The sequence below is a fragment of the Triturus cristatus genome, chromosome 2_2, assembly GCF_964204655.1.
Source record: "Triturus cristatus chromosome 2_2, aTriCri1.1, whole genome shotgun sequence".
NCBI classification, from domain to species: domain Eukaryota; kingdom Metazoa; phylum Chordata; class Amphibia; order Caudata; family Salamandridae; genus Triturus; species Triturus cristatus.
In genome coordinates, this window is record NC_140582.1 from 87140462 (window position 1) to 87163224 (window position 22763).

At 42.2% G+C, this 22763-nt stretch overlaps 1 protein-coding gene across 1 annotated transcript in view; it reads right to left on the bottom strand.

Annotated features, from left to right (window-relative positions):
• The window catches only part of PRKG2 (protein kinase cGMP-dependent 2), an 856172-nt gene that overhangs the window by 161129 nt on the left and 672280 nt on the right, over positions 1–22763 (bottom strand). Inside the window, exon 12 of the mRNA XM_085643209.1 lies at positions 18427–18563. Coding sequence (XP_085499335.1) covers positions 18427–18563 — 137 coding nt within the window. The remainder of the gene's footprint in view (positions 1–18426; positions 18564–22763) is intronic.

The following is a 22763-nucleotide window of genomic DNA, read 5'->3' on the forward strand; positions in this document are numbered from 1 at the left end:
TATGGGTAAAAAAGGTTGGTTAATCTGAAATGTAACTTTATTGGCTCAGTCAACCACCTTGTTAAAAAGGATGAGTGGCGTTAAAGCTATATTTGCTCACAAAAGGAGGAGTGGCTAGCTACGCTCTACTCTTCTGGTCAACATGTTTCGCGCCCAGTCGGTCAGAAGGATCCCATGGCGCTTCGTCAGGACCTATAATACTAAAGTGATGTGTGCTAAAAACTATCTACAGTGTGGTGTGAAAAAGGGTGAAAATAGTTTGATAGTCAACCCTTAGTTGGTACCCCTACCTTATGTATTATTTATATCTCAAAGGGGTCACCAAAACCTATTATAAAAACATCATCATCAGGTGCATGGCGCGTCAACAGGGGGAGAAACACATTCGTTCCACATCATAGTTCCCCTGGAGGTTAGTAAACCTGCCCGCGTCGCCGAACCCGGAAGAAGGACTCGATGAACTCGTTGAGACACGCTTTTGTCCACTTAGAGGCAGCTTAGACCAGAGTAAGGGGCTCCCTTCATGGGAGAACTGATTTACTTAACTTTTTCCATTGAGAAAACGTTAAAATAATTTGTCCTTTTACTTATATGACTTTGATTGATTTGAACTTCCTACTGATTAATGCATTTTTTGATTGATTATTGATTGATACTAATTTGATGATTTTGACTTTGTAAACCTTGTAACCTTAAATAAACCTTTATGGTTTGGAAATGTAACCACTCTGTCTTCCTTATGGGGCCTAATGCACTTCACAATTATTTAAATGTATTGATTTGATGACTAGCATCAGATGTGGATTTCGATTAATCAGAAAAGTGCTAACAGCGACCCTCCCAATAAAACTTTGGGCCCCTGCAATTTGTAGGTCTTGCCTTCAGACAGCTTTGGCTGTCTGTTGTCGAATGACCTACTGTGTACAATGCAAATACTTACAATGGGCTTTAGGTAAGTCTATTGCTTATAAAAAAACATTTAGCTTTCTTGTTAAACTCAGTTGCTTGCTTCTCCATTCAAAGCTTTCCATTTCTTTTCATGTGTTTGTCTCTCCCCTGGAGAATAGCTTCTTTACTAGCCTTTCAACTGGATGACTTACATGCCTCCACTGCTTACATTCAAAGAATTACTTTTTTCTTTTGTTTTCAGCACTCCATTGGACCACTTCTATTTTCTAGCTCTCTCCCACTCTTGTCTGTGTATATCTGCAGTATATATTAAAGGCAGGAGAGCTCTATGTACTGTACATTCCTGCCAGAACACTCTCTATGTTGCTCTCCCAGCCCCATTCCTCTGTTGCTCCCTCGCCCCTCTCTGTCCCATATTTTATTTATTTAGTAATTTATCTTAACTTTTAAGTGCCCTACAGCTGCAATTTGCTATGGCCACTCTTTTCTGTAGATGTGCTTTCTACATAAGTTTTATATAAATGTTTTATTTACTGATTCAAGGTGGGCATCTATCGTCTTGCAATCATAAATGATTAGACATAAGTGGCCAATGCTGCCCTACTCAAGATGACTAGTCTGCTTCCCTGCTGCCTGTGGAAGAAAGGCTGGACCTGCTCCTTGAACCCAGAACCACCAGAGTGACTGCAAGAGCTAGCTGACTGGCCTCCATTTCTGAGCTACAGGGCCATAACAAGCTCCAGAGACCTATCGTCCATCTGCCCAGACTCAACTGGACTTGCCTGTGCTCTGCTGCTGGCCTCTGTTGGAGTGAGTCCTGGTCCCCAAGTGGTGCCATTCAGGTCCTGGACCCTTGCTGGCATCAGAGTGTACTCCTCCTGGCCTAACTGTGAGTTTCCTGAGAACCAATGCAGCGTGGTGCAACTCGACGCAGGACCTTGTATTGCAGCCCTTGCAGCTCCTCATCAGAACCGATGCAGACCGATGCCAGAGCATCAGTGGGACTAACACGTTCCCTGTATCTGTCCTGCAGTCATTTGCAGTTGGCCTGAACTTGTGACTTGGCTCAAATCTAGCCCGACCAGATAACCACATTTGGAGCTTTGTGTTTTCAGGCTCTACACTTAACCTAAAGTTTTGAAATTGCATATCTCCGTTTCTACTTCTTGCCGTATTGGTGTCAAACTATTTAATACATTTTGCTCTATTTTTCTAAATTGGTGTGGGATTATTCTTGTATTGTGTTTTCATTTTATTACTGTTTAAGTGCTGCATAAATACTTTACACATTGCGTCTAAGTTAAGCCTGACTGCTTTGGTGCAGAGGGTTAAACACAGGTTAATGTAGTGACTATCTGTGGTTCACCCTGACAAGGATTGTGGCTGATGCTTCTGAAGGGCTCACAACCCCTCAAACAACAAACTAAATTCTCACACAGATGCTGTTGAGCATCAACAAAAAGCATTGGCAAAGCCAAAAATCCAGCCGACTTTCAAATGTGCAATCAGTGCTTGAAATGGAAAAATAGAAGTGCGGGTACTCTGTAGCAGAGTACCTGCTTGTTTCTGAGAAGTGCCGGTACTCTCAAATTAAAAGTATAACATTTCTCTTGAGAAGTGCCGGTACTCTCCCTCCCAAAATATAAAAAGTGCCGGTACTCCGTACCGGACAGTACCGGCCCATTTAGAGCACTATGTGCGATCTATCGGTTTTGCCAATGTTAGGTTGTAATTCTAATTGATTCTGGTCTGATCAAGTAGAAGTAGGTGCATTTCGTGCATTATGTGGTCTAAAGTTATCCCCTCCTGAACATATCTCCCCACATTTGCACTGACCCTCCCGCTGACCTATCAGCGTGGCCCTTTAAGCAAGGCATCATGGTTCGCGCTGCACTTAATGAAGCTCTTCTGAGCCATTTGTAGATTCTTGAGCCACTTTCAGTTTTTAATATCCGTCCGCTTGCAGCTAGAAGCTGTTTTTACAGGCAGCTTTCTGTTCCTCTAATGAAGGGTGGAGGGGGGTGGGCTGAAAGTCACCTCACTGATTACCGAAGCAGCGGGGGTCCTCGCCTTTCCCTCAGAATATAACCAAGGGCCTGTGTGGGGAATTACCTTTTCTCTATCAAACAGCCTAATGAGCGCTCTGACGCCACATGCAAGTTGTTAAATCTGGAAACATTTTTGGAGAAAAACTAAAATGCGCAATTTAATCTGTCTCAGATGATTAATAAATAGTTTGTCTAGCCCCCTCCTGTTTCGTGCTGTCTTGTGCCCTATCACTGAAGGACTCTTAGCCTCTTTTGCTTGCCTTTTGGCACTTGCTGTCTGCTTGGTGCTACGGTTCTATTGTTTTAATCACATTCTATGGTTTGAACTGTGGTTCTGGGTTCAATTGTGTAAATGACAACTGCTTGTAAACAGTGTGGAAACATGTGCCTTCAAAATGGAAACAGGAATGCCAGCTTGGCCGGATGAAATACGATTTCCACTTGACAGTGAAAAAATTCTATTTTGTTTTTGTTTTATATTTTAAAAAAATCAGCACACACGTTTGGGCAGTAGATTATTATTTCTGTGTCCCTCTCAAAAATAGGTAAAAGCACTCATCGCCAATTTTCCTGGCTTAAATTCTGCCATTACGGCTAGAGGCAATCTTCACATACCTTCCCTACGTGTGAAAACAATGTTAACAGGGGCCACTAAATGCAGACAAACCTTATACTTTGCAAAAGGGTTTTCGAAACTTGGCGATGGAATAGCAGCTGCAAATCCATTACTTGGGGCACTTGACACCTTTGTCATCTCTCTTGCTGCTAACACTTATTTCCTCTCTATTATCCTTAATCAGAGGCATACACTCCCCAGGGCTCTAGCATAGTGGCGCCAAAGTTCAAGGGTAAGCAACAGAGGCTGGGTCGCCAAAGATGTTTCTGCATTCTGGACAACAACCGTTGTTAAATCATGCCCAGTCACATCATTAGGTTGTACTTGTCCTATGGTGGTGAATGGGTCGAATAGGAAGAAATCAGATTTGTTTGTGGGTTTATCTCCATCTAGGAGATACACAAAAATCTAACAAAAAATGTACCCAGTGTGAATATGTTACAAAACTTCTACTGCTAACTTGTTGTCTCCAAGGATGAGCCCCGTCTCTGCCTTCCTCTCTGGCCCTGCTGGTTCTAGATTGCTTCCTCCCCATTCCCATCATGGGCTGGGTTTGATTCTTGTCCATCAGAGACGAAAATCTCACATTACACCCAGGTTGGGAATGTCCCTGTCAAAAACTTGTGAATGGCAACTTACCAACTTCACCGACTTAGGTAGGTATGCCAACCTTGGAAGGGCCATCATTGGCTTCACCTAGCAAATTTGCTCAAACATAATATTATCCCATGCTGAAGTAAAATATTATGCAATAACATTTACTTAGGAGTTTAAATTCACATTTCACGATTACAAAATTGCCTTTACGCTTGCAAATGTAGGTATTTTATGAGGCTACAGATGTCTGAGATGCTCACACTTATTAACTTGGCTCTGCTTTTGGGCCTGCATGCAGGCATAAAAGGGGGCCATGTGCGTTTTCATTTTTTTAAATTATTAAGCGCATACACCTCCTTGGTAACTGTTTGAATTGTTGCATGAGCTGCAAACAGCATAGTTTGAAATGAAGAGTGGCAACCCCGGCTTGTCTTTTTGATGTGAATAACTGTTTTTCTCTCTTAAAGTCAGTTAAATGAGTGTTGGCAATATTGGGTGACAATGGTTGTGCAGTATTAGGGCCAGATGTATGAAATCACATGTTTGCGATTTCCTAATTGCGAATTTTAGCGATTCGCTTAAGAAATTGCAAACTGCGATGTAGAACAGTGTGTTTGACACTGTTAGCAATTCGCAGTGAGTCGCAAATGGACCTGCCTCATCAATATTCATGATGCAGGTCGCAGTTTGCGACCCATTGTGAATGGCTACAATCACAGGGATGGTGGCCTGCTGGGGTCAGCATACCCCCATGTCCGTGATTGCTTCCTAAATGAAGCAATATTTTTTGAGTAGTGCAGCCCGTTTTCCTTAAAGGGAGACGGGATGTTTTTTTTTTTTTTTTTAAATGAAAAATTACCTTTTCCTTTTTTAAGCGTCGGCAGTGATCCGTGGGACCCCTGCCTGCTCTTTAAAAAAGTTAACACCCACATTCACAAAGGGGAAGGGGTCCCTTGGGGACCCCTCCCCGTTTGCGAATGGGTTACCACCAATTTGAAGTTGGAGGTAACTCCGAATGTTTTGAGACCGAATTCCAGGTCGCAAAACATTCATACATACTAGTGCTATTCGGTATTAGGAAGGGACTCCCTAAACACACCCCTTCCTAATACCAAATCGCAAAAGCAAAAAGCAAAATGCAAAATGCAAGTTACAGAATCAAATTTTGCCTTCTGTAAATGGCAAAATGCATTTTCCGGTCGCAAACGTCGCGATGGGCCGTTTGTGACCGGTAAAATGCTTTGAAATCTGGCCCTTAGTGAGCAGGCAGAAAACAGATGGAAGTCAATAGTTCAGTGAGAAGTCTGTAGGCAGTAGTGCAAAGGGATATGGGCCACACATTGCATCAGCGTTGCTCTAAGACAGTTGCATGATATTTAGCACTGAAGGGATGTGACCAATGTTTCAAAAATCTCTGCTCTTTCCCTCCCCTTTTTAGTCCTGTTGGCGTGGTAAACTGTCAGTTACATTTTGTTTCTGCCCACCACAGCACTGGGCCACTGTATTCAAGCTAGCCTGGCTGATGAAGGGTGACATACCCCAAAACCGGTCCCAGGATGCTTATTTCCGATCCAGGTTGGACCTGGCTTGGCAGTTTGGTCTGGACTGTTACCATGAGGCACAGGGTCAAGACTGATTTGCATATGGCTGGGTCCAAACTGGGGTGGCGTAGTGGGCAAAAGAACAATGGATTTAACCCAGATCTCTTGACTGGGGAAGAATGTTTGAATCATTCAGCCTTCCGTTCATCATTTGTTGCAGTTACACTTTTCCCCCTAAGTGGGATGGGTATGCCCAGATGTGGGTCCCTTGCTCACTGTGCCACTGGATTCAAGCTAGCCTAGCTGATGAAGGGTGACATACCCCAAAACTGGTCCCAGGATGCTTGTATGCAGTCCAGGGAGGACCTGGCTTGGCAGTTCCGTCTGGACTGTTCCCATGAGGCATAGGGTCAAGACTGATTGTCTTATGGCTGGGTCCAAACTGGGGTGGCGTAGTGGGCAAAAGAACGATGGATTTAACCAGATCTCTTGACAAGGGGAGAATGTTTGAATCATTCAGCATTCCGTCCATCATTTGTTGCAGTTACACTTTTTTCCCTAAGTGGGACAGTTATGCCCAGACGTGGGTCCCTCGCTCACTGTGCCACTGGATTCAAGCTAGCCTAGCTGATGAAGGGGGACAAACCCTGAAACCGGTCCCAGGATGCTTGCTTCAGGTCCAAGGAGGACCTGGCTTGGCACTTCAGTCTGGAGTGTTCCCATGAGGCACAGGGTCAAGACTGATTTGCATATGGCTGGGTCCAAGCTGGGGTGGCGTAGTGGGCAAAAGAACAATGGACTTAACCCAGATCTCTTGACTCAGGGAGAATGTTTGAATCATTCAGCATTCCGTCCATCATTTGTTGCAGTTACGCCACAGCATACAGCATGGAGCAGTGGACAGTGCACAATTTCTTAAAATAAAATAAGCGGCAGGGCCCAAAATATCACTATGGATGCGACTGTAGCTTGCATCACCCACCACCCCGGCCAGAGCTGCAAAATGCCAGTAGCAATGGTCTGGATGCACTCCTATTATATCGTTTTAGTAGTTTGCTAAAATAATGTGCTGTGCTGAAACTAGGCAGACAGTGCCACCATGTGGTTGACAGTCACAAAAATAGTGCCAGCGTTAAGAACTAAGCACCTGCAAATACCAGCACAAATTAAGCCCTGGCCAGTGGCGTGGAAAGGGGCGAGACAGTCGCCCCGGGTGGCACAAGTCTTGGGGGTAGGGGCATCCCCCGCCCCGCTCTTACCAGCGGCTGTTGCGGGGCCGCATAGGCAGGAATCACCAGCCTCCCCCCCCCCCACCCCCGTTCTTACATGTGGCTGCCATGGGCTGCAAACGCAGGGAACACCACAGACGGAAAAACGTCTAACCACACCACTGGCACTGCCAATGGGTCTGCCTATTTCAGCCATTTGCGCTCTTGCACTGTGATTGTATTTTTCAAGAATATCTGTGCTCATCCACCTAAATAAAGTGCACTACAGACCAAGCCCAGGCTGTTTACTTTACGTTGCCTGTTTCTTTCAATTCTTTAATATCTTTTTCTTTTTTTTTAGACATCCTTCTTTGTTTGAATTTTGTCTTCAGGCTATAGTAATTTGAAGCCCATGGTACATTTTCTTTGTGCCAGTAACAATCATATTCGTCTGAGTTGTGTAATACAACTAAAAAGGAGTTCTATATCTATTCTAAGGATACCTGCCTGCCAGGAAGCACCCATACTGTTTATGTAAACCTATGTGTGATTGTTCTTTTTAACATTTTTAAATGTTTACTGCAAGCATATGGCCACCATGTTTAAGCAGCAGCAAAACAACCAACAAACAATTAACTATTGCACCAGATTGCCAATGCCAAACTATTTTGGCTATGGAAGTGCTTGCTGTTTGTGAAACTGTGTGGTATATATATCTCGTTCTGTTGAATTAATGCAATCTATGGCCTTTTAAAATGTTAACTGCTCGTTTACCCCTAATTGTACAGTGTATACCACTTTTTTTTTGTCCTTTAAAGATGGGGCTTAAAAAATTATTTTCCCATTTTTTTTTACTACAAAATGAAAACTGCATTTTTCTCCTGGGATATGATGCTGGTAACCACTGCTACAGTGAAACGTAACATAACATAAGGGAGCCCATGGCACAAATGTATCTGCTCTGCTCCTTGTGCAGCCCAGCAAGGGAGCACACTGATACGGCCTTTGGATCTGAACGTGTATAATTTATGATCATCACATTATGCAGTCAGTGGAGGAGCATGATGTGGGGGTGTTGTGGATGACCAGACCTGCAGCAGACTTCTTCAAAGCATCAGGCAAAACAATAATTTTTCATTTGAGTGCTCCATTTCCCTAGCAACAAAGCAACTTTTAAGGTCATTTCCTACCACCTTGCCCCCTCTTGTGTCATTTGTGGTGAGGTGCTCCAAAGGCCTTAATAAAGAACTGACAGGGTCCATTTCATTCTGGTAACCCTTAGTGTGACTAGCATGGAGAGTCATCAGGGACATGGCCATGGCTTTGGGTATTAGGGACTTGTTTGAAGACCCTTTACGATCCTTGCCAACGTTACAAATAAAAAAGCACTGAGAGGGCCATGGGAGGAAGAGATTGGCAAGGGTATCCGAACTTCCTACTGTGGCTTCATATATGCAACTTAAACCGTCTAGGAACATCCAGCCATTTTTGTTGCATGACACACCCAGTTACCAGCACTTTATCATCCTCAGGTTCCGACAAAGTCTCTTCCATTGATCAGTCACCTTTCCCAGTGGTATGATTGGACGCAAGACTTATCACCCTGCCCATGTGATCAGAAATCAGCACAGCGCACTTAACATGTAATTGTTTTGTACTTTTTATTCTCACTATAGGTCGTCTGTTTTAAAGCCACTATTGATTAAATATATTCTTTCTGCCACTGGACAGAAGCACTGCACTTTTTACAATCTGTGGTTCAGAGGAGACCGCGAGTACCATAGACACTTTTTTGAATCGGTGTTAAAGGCGAGCGAATTGATCAGCTAGCGCTCTATGTAGTTGATTCCCTCCTGTGTGTTTTGGTTTTAAATGATTTTAAGAGTATGTCATTTCTGACGTTTAAATATTCTGGTAGGGTTGTGAGGTACTGTATTAATAGTAAACTTAATTCAAAGATGAAATACGTCCTTTGCCTCGACCACAATTACACCTCGAGTTGTAACAAGGTATTTATGATCACGTTTTTGTGTCCCATGTATTTGGTAAAAAAAAAGCCCGCAGGCAGGCTCTACAACTGACATACCTCATATACTGTATTTTGCGATTGTGTTTTATTCGAATCCTGATTGTTTATTTATTTTGACTTTTTTACTCAATGGTTTTAGGTGACTTTGTACTGTTTTATTGTGCTCTGTTGCTTATGAATGTGCTGTACTTTAGTGGTCTATTTCAATATGATCGAATAAAGTTGCATTTAATTGAATTGAATTGCATGGAGAATCCGAGGAGCTAAAAATAAACAGGGTCTATGGCTCAGACCCTTTTGCCTGTCAGTATCATGCTGACAACCACAAGCGCGACCCCCCTGCCTGGTGGCATGAACAGTCCTAACAGTAAATGTAAAGGGGTTAACTCCAGGCTATGCAAGTCTGACATTTCCAGTTAGTCATATACCAGCAACAGGGGCGTGACGCAGGCCCCTGCAGCCCACAACCCTTCAGGAGTTCCCATAACCCTTCAGGGGACCCCGATTCATCTCAACGCCGAAGAATATCTGGGGAACATGGGAGACCCAGGAGCCCCTCTTCACATCCTGCAGGGGGGGGGGGCATCAGTTTGCATTACGCCACTGACCAGTAACATTTAAAGCACAGCTTATATGTTCTCGCTCTTGGTGCATTCAGTTTCTTTGACTTTGGCACTGCAGCCCTCTTTCCAGATTCCGATAGCCTCAGCTCTTTACAGAACAAAACCTGCCAAATTCCTTGAATTTCTCCGCTTTGCAAAGTACAACGGACAGACTTAATCCATGTATATTTCTTTTTCATTTCTGCCATCTGCACTTAATAAAAACAATTTCAGCAATTGTTTTGATTCCGAGTTATGTAAACGTTGGAGTCATCATAGTTACACATTTCAGTGATTCTTTGCCAAATTCTTGTATTAGGGATACACCTGGCGTTGATGGAGGGAGGCCATTTGAGTTCGGAGGAACTTTTTTTCTGTCCGTCTTTGTTGTCAGGAGCATTCCTACTAACGGCGCATGTGTTTCATTATCACCCTGTTCTGTGATAGGTCCATGCCCTACTGTGTGGTGTCCAATAGGGCATTGACTCAAATTAAGTATTGGATTCGATTCTCTATGCAACGAATCCTGCAGCTGTTTACCCAGCACTTGATACATAAATCACAGCAGGATGTAGAGAGGATTTACTCACGCATAGTAATGAACCTGTCTTGGGTTTGTGCCCACTGCTCTGTCTGCAGGGGACTCGAAAGCAAGTGGATGGAGTTCTCCAGAGGACATCATGAGCCAATTAACAAGCATTGGCAAATACAAAAGAGTAGGTAGTGGATATCGGCCTTTGTCAATGCTTAGTTTGTTTTGTCATGGGTTTTGTTGAACGTTATTCTTTGGGGAAATGCTGGACCCTTCTCAATATAAAACAAAATGCTAAAAGCTAAAATATGTTTGTCCGAAAGGCACACATTGAGCTACTAGTCAATGACAATGAAGATAACTACTTTGTGTGTGGATGTGTTCCTTGTGAAAGGACAGAATGCTGTCACTCACAGCTCAGTTATCCAGTGGCTGATGTGAGCTAACGCACTACCGCATGCTGTATGCTGCAGTGAGCAGAACAACATTGCAATTGACACAGCAGCAGAACAACAGATGAAGGGGCATGGCTGAAGGCCCCTATAAATAAGTATATTGTATATATAATTTTAGTAAAATCAAATGGTCTTGTCTAACACCCAACCTAAAAATGGTGCACTCTGCTTGTCTGCACAAAGCACACCCATTGGGGCACCCAGCCAGACATGGCCTGTGTGCCATATTACTTAAACTGTGCTGTCCCCAGTGCCAGCACTGGGAGCAGTGCATGCAGCACTGACAGTCCAGTGGTTTGAAAATTCCTGCCAATCTTTCAATGCAGAGTGTCGGCCATTACTTGGAGGTTGGGGCAGTGACCCCCCGCAGGCTGGTGCAGTGTGTGAGTGCTCTAAACTGCAGTATCGTACTAGAACTTCATTGCCTGAATACTTTTTCACATAAATATTATATCCTGAATATAGCTTATACAAATATTACCCCATTCGGGGTAATAATATAAAATCTTATGCTAAATCACGTGTTGTTTTGTTGAGGACAGCATTTTGCCTTAGGGTATTTTGGCGCTATGAGAAAGCCTCCCAAAAGAGAACATCAATACCATTTCTAGACAAAAGTCACTGGCTTGTTAAGATGAAATATAGAGGGAGCAGTTCCTCAGGTAATGGGCTGGAAAGACCCGGGATAGGTAAAATTAAAGGTCGGACCAGACTGAACTGAACACGGGGATCCGAGGAATCAGATCAAGGTGCTCTCACACACCCGGTAGGTAAGGTGTCATGCTTCATCATTGGGCACTCCTCGTCAAACCGGCACTGCAATGTGTGACGGGCCTGGGAGCTCTTTGGAGGAGATCTTTTAATCAATAAGCTGTATGATGACTGAAGGTGAGGGGGTGAAATAGGCTGGTGATGAGGTGATTTAAAACAAGTCTAAAAGAGCCAAGTGGACTTTAATGGAGTGGTGGTCACGTGACAGATTAAAAACAAAGGAGCTATCAGAGGTGATAATGTACCCTAATAGCTGCAGTATAAGTGAAGTAGGGTCAACATGTTTCATGCAGCGACTGCCAGGAGGTTCAATTGGCATTTCATCAGGATGGGAGTAGTGCTTACTGTATGTAGTGGGAAGGTTGGCAGAGGAGGTTAGGTCACTGGCGAATATACTGCGAGGATCACATTCAATTGTCCGCAGCTAGTCGCTGTCCTCTGCTCACCTAAGGGGTGATTCTCCCTTGAATTTTGGATAGAATCAGCCTCTCTCCATCACAGTAGGTGCAGTATACATTGTTGATGTGAGGATCCAATATATTCTCATACGGGCTCCACCTTCACACTACATAGGGTAGGCACTACTCCGATCCTGATGAAATGCCAATTAACAGCTTGACGAGTAGCTCCCAATGATGAAGTACAACACCCAACCAGGTGTGTGAGGGCACCTTGATCTGATCACTCAGATTCCGCTGTGATCAGGACATAATTAGACAAAATCAGGTAAAGCATGCTACAACAATCAATTTGGGCAAAAATAACTGCATTTTTTCTACACCTAATGGGACGATGTTTTTGTAAACAATATTTACTAGACAATATTTATGCGCGATGATGTTTCTGATAGCTGCATTCTGACATACAACCACGCTGGCATGGGGGTGCTTGGTATAGTGGGACCGTCTCCTAAAGGGAAACCTTGGCAGGGCGTACTGACTGTGACAATTGATATGAGGCCCACAATTGGTGCGCCTCACAACAGGCTGTTTGCCACTGACCCATGTCTGTAATAAAATCTGTAATATGGTCCGCAATACGTATATTTGAAATGGGGCAAGTGCCCATTGTTCCACTGATTGGCTTTTGACTGATCTACCTCAGGGGTCTCCAACGAGTAGCTCGGGAGCTAATGGTAGCTCACCCGCACCGACAAAGTAGCTCTCAGAGGTGAAGCTAAGGCAATCGCAGTCTGTGCACATTAAACAAAGCAGCAATGCTCATTTCAACACCGTTAGAGTGACGACAAGCCAAATCAATGACAGGGTCTTATGATAACACTCAAACATGCACTGTCTTGGCTTATGGGGTCTGCCAAATAACCATCTGTATCCACTTTAAATCTAACTAAGTCACAACGAGATTAACCATGTTATATGTACTGGTCTATCAGTTGCACTACATGTGCAAACAATGCACCAACAAAGAAGAGTGCCAGCAGTTACCAGTGCTGGCCAATCAAACTGTGTGACTGCAAGTACCAGAGTGAAAATGTGTTAGTTGGAAGCATGATTAGCCCAGGGGCTGATAAGAGCAGGGTATGGATCCAGGGTAGAGAAAATTAAGAGCCTTATCTGCATTTATTTATGTGTGTGCCTGTCTGACATTGTGCCCGTCCCGAATAAAGAGTGTTGTTTCTCGGAAGCCACATCTAAAGTCAAGGGTTTTATCTTTGGTGCGATTGTGTCAGTGCATGAATGAATGAATACACATTTATATAGCGCATGGCTACCAAACGGCATCCCAGCGCTTTGCCTGGCATAATAGTGGCAATAGCATAATAATGGCCATCCTTGGTGTCCTTTTGTAAAGCTAGACTATACTGGCTACCGCAATTCACATATTAAGAGTATGACCGGCATACTTTTAGCCATCTCTGGCTTGGGTTTGTGCCCACTGCTCTGTCTGCAGGGGACTCGAAAGCAAGTGGATGGAGTTCTCCAGAGGACATCATGAGCCAATTAACAAGCATTGGCAAATACAAAAGAGTAGGTAGTGGATATCGGCCTTTGTCAATGCTTAGTTTGTTTTGTCATGGGTTTTGTTGAACGTTATTCTTTGGGGAAATGCTGGACCCTTCTCAATATAAAACAAAATGCTAAAAGCTAAAATATGTTTGTCCGAAAGGCACACATTGAGCTACTAGTCAATGACAATGAAGATAACTACTTTGTGTGTGGATGTGTTCCTTGTGAAAGGACAGAATGCTGTCACTCACAGCTCAGTTATCCAGTGGCTGATGTGAGCTAACGCACTACCGCATGCTGTATGCTGCAGTGAGCAGAACAACATTGCAATCGACACAGCAGCAGAACAACAGATGAAGGGGCATGGCTGAAGGCCCCTATAAATAAGTATATTGTATATATAATTTTAGTAAAATCAAATGGTCTCGTCTAACACCCAACCTAAAAATGGTGCACTCTGCTTGTCTGCACAAAGCACACCCATTGGGGCACCCAGCCAGACATGGCCTGTGTGCCATATTACTTAAACTGTGCTGTCCCCAGTGCCAGCACTGGGAGCAGTGCATGCAGCACTGACAGTCCAGTGGTTTGAAAATTCCTGCCAATCTTTCAATGCAGAGTGTCGGCCATTACTTGGAGGTTGGGGCAGTGACCCCCCGCAGGCTGGTGCAGTGTGTGAGTGCTCTAAACTGCAGTATCGTACTAGAACTTCATTGCCTGAATACTTTTTCACATAAATTATATCCTGAATATAGCTTATACAAATATTACCCCATTCGGGGTAATAATATAAAATCTTATGCTAAATCACGTGTTGTTTTGTTGAGGACAGCATTTTGCCTTAGGGTATCTTGGCGCTATGAGAAAGCCTCCCAAAAGAGAACATCAATACCATTTCTAGACAAAAGTCACTGGCTTGTTAAGATGAAATATAGAGGGAGCAGTTCCTCAGGTAATGGGCTGGAAAGACCCTGGATAGGTAAAATTAAAGGTCGGACCAGACTGAACTGAACACGGGGATCCGAGGAATCAGATCAAGGTGCTCTCACACACCCGGTAGGTAAGGTGTCATGCTTCATCATTGGGCACTCCTCGTCAAACCGGCACTGCAATGTGTGACGGGCCTGGGAGCTCTTTGGAGGAGATCTTTTAATCAATAAGCTGTATGATGACTGAAGGTGAGGGGGTGAAATAGGCTGGTGATGAGGTGATTTAAAACAAGTCTAAAAGAGCCAAGTGGACTTTAATGGAATGGTGGTCACGTGACAGATTAAAAACAAAGGAGCTATCAGAGGTGATAATGTACCCTAATAGCTGCAGTATAAGTGAAGTAGGGTCAACATGTTTCATGCAGCGACTGCCAGGAGGTTCAATTGGCATTTCATCAGGATGGGAGTAGTGCTTACTGTATGTAGTGGGAAGGTTGGCAGAGGAGGTTAGGTCACTGGCGAATATACTGCGAGGATCACATTCAATTGTCCGCAGCTAGTCGCTGTCCTCTGCTCACCTAAGGGGTGATTCTCCCTTGAATTTTGGATAGAATCAGCCTCTCTCCATCACAGTAGGTGCAGTATACATTGTTGATGTGAGGATCCAATATATTCTCATACGGGCTCCACCTTCACACTACATAGGGTAGGCACTACTCCGATCCTGATGAAATGCCAATTAACAGCTTGACGAGTAGCTCCCAATGATGAAGTACAACACCCAACCAGGTGTGTGAGGGCACCTTGATCTGATCACTCAGATTCCGCTGTGATCAGGACATAATTAGACAAAATCAGGTAAAGCATGCTACAACAATCAATTTGGGCAAAAATAACTGCATTTTTTCTACACCTAATGGGACGATGTTTTTGTAAACAATATTTACTAGACAATATTTATGCGCGATGATGTTTCTGATAGCTGCATTCTGACATACAACCACGCTGGCATGGGGGTGCTTGGTATAGTGGGACCGTCTCCTAAAGGGAAACCTTGGCAGGGCGTACTGACTGTGACAATTGATATGAGGCCCACAATTGGTGCGCCTCACAACAGGCTGTTTGCCACTGACCCATGTCTGTAATAAAATCTGTAATATGGTCCGCAATACGTATATTTGAAATGGGGCAAGTGCCCATTGTTCCACTGATTGGCTTTTGACTGATCTACCTCAGGGGTCTCCAACGAGTAGCTCGGGAGCTAATGGTAGCTCACCCGCACCGACAAAGTAGCTCTCAGAGGTGAAGCTAAGGCAATCGCAGTCTGTGCACATTAAACAAAGCAGCAATGCTCATTTCAACACCGTTAGAGTGACGACAAGCCAAATCAATGACAGGGTCTTATGATAACACTCAAACATGCACTGTCTTGGCTTATGGGGTCTGCCAAATAACCATCTGTATCCACTTTAAATCTAACTAAGTCACAACGAGATTAACCATGTTATATGTACTGGTCTATCAGTTGCACCACATGTGCAAACAATGCACCAACAAAGAAGAGTGCCAGCAGTTACCAGTGCTGGCCAATCAAACTGTGTGACTGCAAGTACCAGAGTGAAAATGTGTTAGTTGGAAGCATGATTAGCCCAGGGGCTGATAAGAGCAGGGTATGGATCCAGGGTAGAGAAAATTAAGAGCCTTATCTGCATTTATTTATGTGTGTGCCAGTCTGACATTGTGCCCCTCCCGAATAAAGAGTGTTGTTTCTCGGAAGCCACATCTAAAGTCAAGGGTTTTATCTTTGGTGCGATTGTGTCAGTGCATGAATGAATGAATACACATTTATATAGCGCATGGCTACCAAACGGCATCCCAGCGCTTTGCCTGGCATAATAGTGGCAATAGCATAATAATGGCCATCCTTGGTGTCCTTTTGTAAAGCTAGACTATACTGGCTACCGCAATTCACATATTAAGAGTATGACCGGCATACTTTTAGCCATCTCTGGCAGATTGTGACAGCTTCTTGCATAATAATGCCAATGACTGGTATAGAATGGGGACCCTGGATGGTCTGGCGTCCAGCCTTAGCATAGTGGTAGCTTTGGGATAATTGTGGTTTTAATATTAGCATAACACAGGCATTCTTTGTGTTATGGTGACCACTTATGGTCTATGATTGTAATACCGGAGTATTTGAAGCTGAATTTGTCCATGTGAGGAATTTTTACATGATAGTGCTCAATGAAAATGATGTATTTATGTTTGGGCGCTTTGTATTGTTTTTTTTTTATGAAAACAATTTTTTTAAGACAAAATTTTTTTTTTTCTGAAAAAGGTTTTGTTCTGTAAAATTGAGTTTCCTTACCAAAAAGAGAAAGGTGGTATTTGATGGGAAAATATGTGCATTTTTAATAACTAATATGCTAACAAAGACAAAATATTGCAATTCTAAAACACATTAAAGTTGATAGCCTATTGACAGAAGAGTGTGAGTTGAGGAGACTTACTGCTATGGTTATGTCCTTGGTGCCACAAGGCATGTGAAGATTCGAATTTTAATTCATAACTCGTTGGAGGCTTTTAATATGAATTAACATTTTCCTGGCATTTCAATTGGTCACCTTGCCTGGAATGCTTATTGGTCACTATTGGTAGTCCTGTTTATGGCGGTCATAGTGTAATATGAACACGTTTTGTCACTATATTACAGAGATAAAATATGCTAGTAGCTCTGCAAGTCTTCCCTTGAGCAGAAGTAGCTCTCACAAAAGAAAAGGTTGGAGACCCCAATTTTTTAGTACCAACAGAAGCTTAGATTTGTCATATACATAGGTGAGAAAGTTGATGGGTAGGTTTCAGTCTATGACAAGCAGTATACAAATCAAATCACAAAAAAATTCACTCACTCAATAACTTTCACACCCCTTAAGGGGGCTTTTCAGCTGCAATGTGACAGTTGGACGTCATGCAAATGGGCTTCCAGAGGCCTTAGGCAGAGAAAATGTAACTTTCTAAACTTATGTTTCCCTTAATAGTTATTAAACATCGATTTAACCATTTCTATGAAACTGACTGGCGTGTGTGCGCTCTACAAATAACGCTAACATAACATCACATAACAGACTTTGAATTATTTTTCCAGCTGTTGCCTAACCAAAATTAGCATTATTTAATGTAATAATGTAACCTTGTGTTTTCCTCTGGAACAGCTAGCCTTGGTACAGTGCAAATAGCTTTTGGGGATTGTTCACTGTCAGGACATGTTTAACATTACATACCAACATATCCCACTTTTAAATATCGTGCACATTGCATTATAGGTCATAAGCCTACACAGGGGTGACTTATAAATATCTCAAAAGATGGTTTTAATCTGTCAAAAAGGGGTTGAATTTGCAGTTTAAAACTGCAACAGCCAGACTACAAATGGAAAGCCTGCAGTTATTTTTACACTGTCACTGTAGAGGATGGCACAATGGGTGCTGCAGTCCACAAGTGTAATTTTACATACAGGCCCTGGGTACTCTTTGTGCCATATACCACGGACTTACAGGTAGGGTGAATATGCCAATCAGGGGTATGCCAAAGTCACCATGTTGAAAGGGGTAGCACAGGCACTTTATCACTGGTTGGCAGGGGTAAAGGGCACAGAGATCTACACCAGCAAAAATACAGTGTCCAACAAAAGGTGAAAAATAGGGGGAGTCCTTGAAAAAAGGGCAACGTTTCTACAGTCCGACACCTCCAGTAGTTGTAGAAAAGACAGAGGAGAATAGACTCAAACCAGTGATACATACCTGTGCAACCCGTAAATAGGAATAGGACGCCCATTCTTAACCCCGTTTGATTTGAGATCCAGAAAGGATCGCAAAATCCTTACTTGGGAAGACTTTTCTGACTCAAAAAGGCTCTTGTTAATTGTTAAAAGACATTTTGTGGTCATAAATCCTCTGATTTTGTCAAATCGGAGTTTCGGACCACAAAGAGGCTTTTGTACATGAGGCCCTTATTTAGATGCAGTTGGTTTGGCAGAGATGGATGTCAATTTGAAAGAATTAAACCAAAGAGTAACATTTTCCATAGCCGGACATATTCTATATTTTTTAGACTTTTAGGTGTGCTTTCTACATTTGAAGGCATGGTAATATTTTTATTTGCTCCATTGTGTAAATAAAAATTGCATAACGCTATTGTGAAACTTCTCGCATTCACTTACTTTACAATAAAGGGGGAACACGCATTTTCTAGAATCTTCTTTTCGGAATGGATATGTTCCTGCTGTCTGTTATCCACAATTTGTTTCTTCTTTATGCACTTCAGTGCAAAAGTAATGTTCTCATTCTTCACTTTAACCTGCAAATGTACACAAATATTTACTCCATGAACCAAACCATTCAAACAGACAAAATCATACTAAACTATATTATACAATTTTATGGTGATTTAGCTTTTTTCAACTCTATGCATCCTTCACTACCTTTTAATGAACAAACAAGGTGTAAGCTTTTAACTTTGACACAGACACTAAGTTTAAATAAATTCCTCATTTATCAGCAAAAATGTGTTTAAGTAGTAACAAGTTTGTCTTGCACAGACTTACAAGTAAAGAAAAGCATGTGGTTAGTTGTAGGGAGAGATTTGTCCCTATGTTAGCCCTGATCAAAGTTAAAAGAATAACTCCAAGATTTGGTGCATTTTATTTGTCAAAAGTGGCTACTTAATCTTCTCTCCGGCTGGTTAATGGCATTTTATGATAGAGCTTCTGTGACGTCCTAATCTCTAGCCATCATCTGTTTAGTCTTGTTACGCAGAATGTGGCACACCACATACTTATAGATGCTCACATCAACGCTCAGTGGCACCAAGGCTCGCTCCTAAAGCACAGTATGGCTATTTTTTCTTCTCCTCGTTTTCTCTCATAAAATTCCATTAGTCAATGCTTTTATTCAATCTTTGCTTGATTCTAACAATGCCACCTTCCTCGGTTTTTCCACAAAATAGCATGGTGTGCCGACATCACATCCACAATGTTGTCATCAGAACTCTGTCCCACACAAAAAGTCTGAGCATGTATAGGAATATAGAAAGCCAATCCACTGGCTTCCTGTTGTCAAGCTAATTTAATTTAAAGGTTCATGTATACTGGACAAAATGTATTCTCCTTAAATTCAGGAAGACCTCGCTCTTCCCCCAGTTGCAGGTATAATTAGGACGTGATGAGAGATTCCACTGTCTTCTGCCTTAGAGACTATTCCATGAGTGATGGTGTGTGTTAGAAATATATTAAATAAAATGAAATGAAATAAAATAAATAGAAAGGGCTCCTTAACGCAATTGGTCCCGTAGATTGCACACACATAGAAAGATGAATGTGCAGATTCTATGAAACGTATATGCTCAATACTTTGGCCCAGACCATGAAGACTACATATATATACATACCGCAACTGAACTATGCACATGGATTGGCTTGCTGGATCTTTTTATTAGCCCCCGGTTGATGTGGTGCTGTCATATGTTTTCCAGATCTTAGCACAATTAGGTTAGTTAAAGTCGCAGTTGACACCTGGTGACATTGTACTCTTTAAAGGTGAAGCTGCAATGTTGAAGTCAAGGAGGTATGCACAGACGCCCTGAGGCATATGGTAATGGAAGAGTCCTTGTGCCAGTCTTGTAGAGTTCTGAGTGTCCATTCAACGTGTGGTTGTTGTTTGTATTTAGTTTAGGTTGCCTTCCAAATATCTGACTCCTCAGGACACTGTGAAGTACAGGGAGATAGCACGGTGCACCACACAATCAGATAGCACATATAATTCTGCTTACTGTTTGAGATAACTGTGGTGTTCTCAAAGTGAAGAAGAGGCAGGAACACCTTTGAAGATTGTTAAGTAGGTTTATTGCACCTCATCCACCAACAGCCAGCTTCAACTGTCCCCCACTAGAATCCCATTAATACTCACATCATGTCATTCTAAAACAGAATACAATGTGCAGTTCTAACTTCTTGTTCTATGTTACGTGCATGTGGGAGACCGACATCAAGCAACATCACACATCTTCCCCCTCAACAGTAACAAATGACAAAAGACTTAAAAATAATCAATATAGAAATATGGAAAAAAACATTCCTAAATATCACTAAAAAAAATATGCCTAAAACAAAATATGAAAACAATGAAGGTATATTATACATAGTCCTTCATGTACACAGGAAGTCTGCGCAACCTTTGACTTCTCTCTCTAACACAACCAGAAACTCCAGAAGAGCCAGAGAAAGAAGATGGAATACAAGATAATTTGGAATAGGAGTCAACCTTATTATCATGAGTCTCATTTGACGGAACATCAGAATTAACAACAACTATGCCACTCTTATTCCAAATCCTTCCATCACTGGTCTTAACAGCATTCTTAAAAATTTTAACAACCGGACTGACATTAGTATACTAAGACCAAAGTCGACAACCAACAGGAGGTTTGATCTTGACATTGTCACCAACTTTTAGCACCTGAAATTGGGCACTTTTCCTTTCATCAACATATAACTTTATCAAAGACTGTTTATCCAGTTCTCTTTTCGTCCAATCTCCTATTTGATTATCAACAAACCCTTTATTTAACTTCATCCAACCAGGACACAATAAAGAATTAGGAATTCTGCCTTTAAAGAGTTCAAACGGAGAGCTTCCGGTGGTAAAATGGGGAGATAAACGATAAGCAGTGATTCTGTCTTGAAGTGAATTTTTCCAATTCAGACCATTAGCTCTGGCAAGTTGTATGCTTTCTTTAAGAGTTTTGTTAACCCTTTCTATTGCTCCATTCGTTTCAGGGTGATAAATGGCACACCTTTTATGAAGAATACCGCAGTTATTAAGAAAGTGTTTGAAATCATTAGAACAGAATTGAGGCCCATTATCTGTGAGAATTCTGTTGGGAAAACTCTCTCTCTTGAACATTTCTTGTAAGAATTTAATAACACATTCAGTGGAAGTTTCTCTAACGGCACCCACCTGGAATAGGGATCTAAAACAACTATCAAATAGGGAGTGTCACTCACACCATGTAGAGGACCTACAATGTCAATGGAAATTTCATCCCAAGGGTGAATAGGCAATTTCCTGCAAACCATAGGAGTTTGTTTTGTCTTCAAAATTTTATCGCTAGCACAACATTCTGCACACTCCCAAACCATCCTCTCAATATCAAGATCCATGCTAGGCCACCAAAACTGTAATCTTAACAATTCTTTTGTCTTAACAATCCCAAGATGACCATTGTGAGCAAAGTTGAGTCATTTCTTCCTTATGCCTTGAGGTGGAACTCATTTTGTGCCCCTAGCAAGCATACCATCAACAACCGAAAGTTCAATAGAAACAAGAGCCTATGGCTTCTTCAAACACTTATTATTCCTCAACATCTCCATCACTTTCTTTATCTCATCATCCTTCCCAATTTCAAACTTCCAATCAACCTCACTGACGGTACCATCCGTGATCTCACATACGTTAATTACATCATCTTCATCCTCAACACTATCATTCATATCAACCAATCTAGAAAGGCAATCAGCGGATTTGTTTATGACACCAGGAATATAGTCCACATCAAAATTGAATTCCTGAAGAGAAATTATCCATTTCTTAGTCCTAGATGAAATGGAATCAAGGCCTTTCTTCGAAAACACCTCTTTTAAGGGTTTATGGTCAGACAAAACACTTACTTTTGTTCCCCAAATCAGGTTCCTAAATTTCTTTAATGCCCAAAATATGGCTAACGACTCCTTCTCAATGACAGAGTAGTTGATCTCGGACCCCCTGAGACATCTTGAGGCACAAGCAATTAAACAATCCAGACCTCCTTTTTTTTTGGAGTAACACTGCACCTAATCCTTTTTCACTAGCATCAGTCATGATGAAAGTTGGATCACCAGGGACGAAGGCATAAAGAGCAGGAGCTTTACTCAGTTTTTCCTTAATTGAAACAAACTCTTTCACACACTCACCTGACCAAAGAAACGCAACATTTTTTACAGTGAGCTTCCTCAAATTATGAGTTTTTACCAGCATAGTCAGGAATGAATTTGCTGTAAAACTCCACCATGCCAAGAAAAGATAAAAGTTCTTCCTTGTTAACTGGTTCTGCAATCTTTATAATGGAATCCACCAATTCTTTCTTAGGAAAGACCCCATGACCAGTTATACGATGGCCAAGATAATTTACTTCCTCCAAACCAAATTTACATTTATCTTTTCTAAGAGATAGACCAGCTTTCCGAAGTCGTTCTAATACAGCAAAGACAGGAACATTATGCTCCTGCACAGAGTTACCAAAGATCAAAAGATCATCCTGATAACATTTTACACCAGTAAGACCTCTAAGAATGCCAGACATAACCCGCTGGAAAACCGAAGCAGCTGAAATGAGCACAAACGGCATTCTACGAAATTTGAAGGTCCCCATGGGAGTCACAAAAGCAGTTAACTCTTGTGAGGATTCATCTAATTCAACCTGATGATAAGTCTAGAGTCGTGAAGTATTTTGCGCCAACTAAAG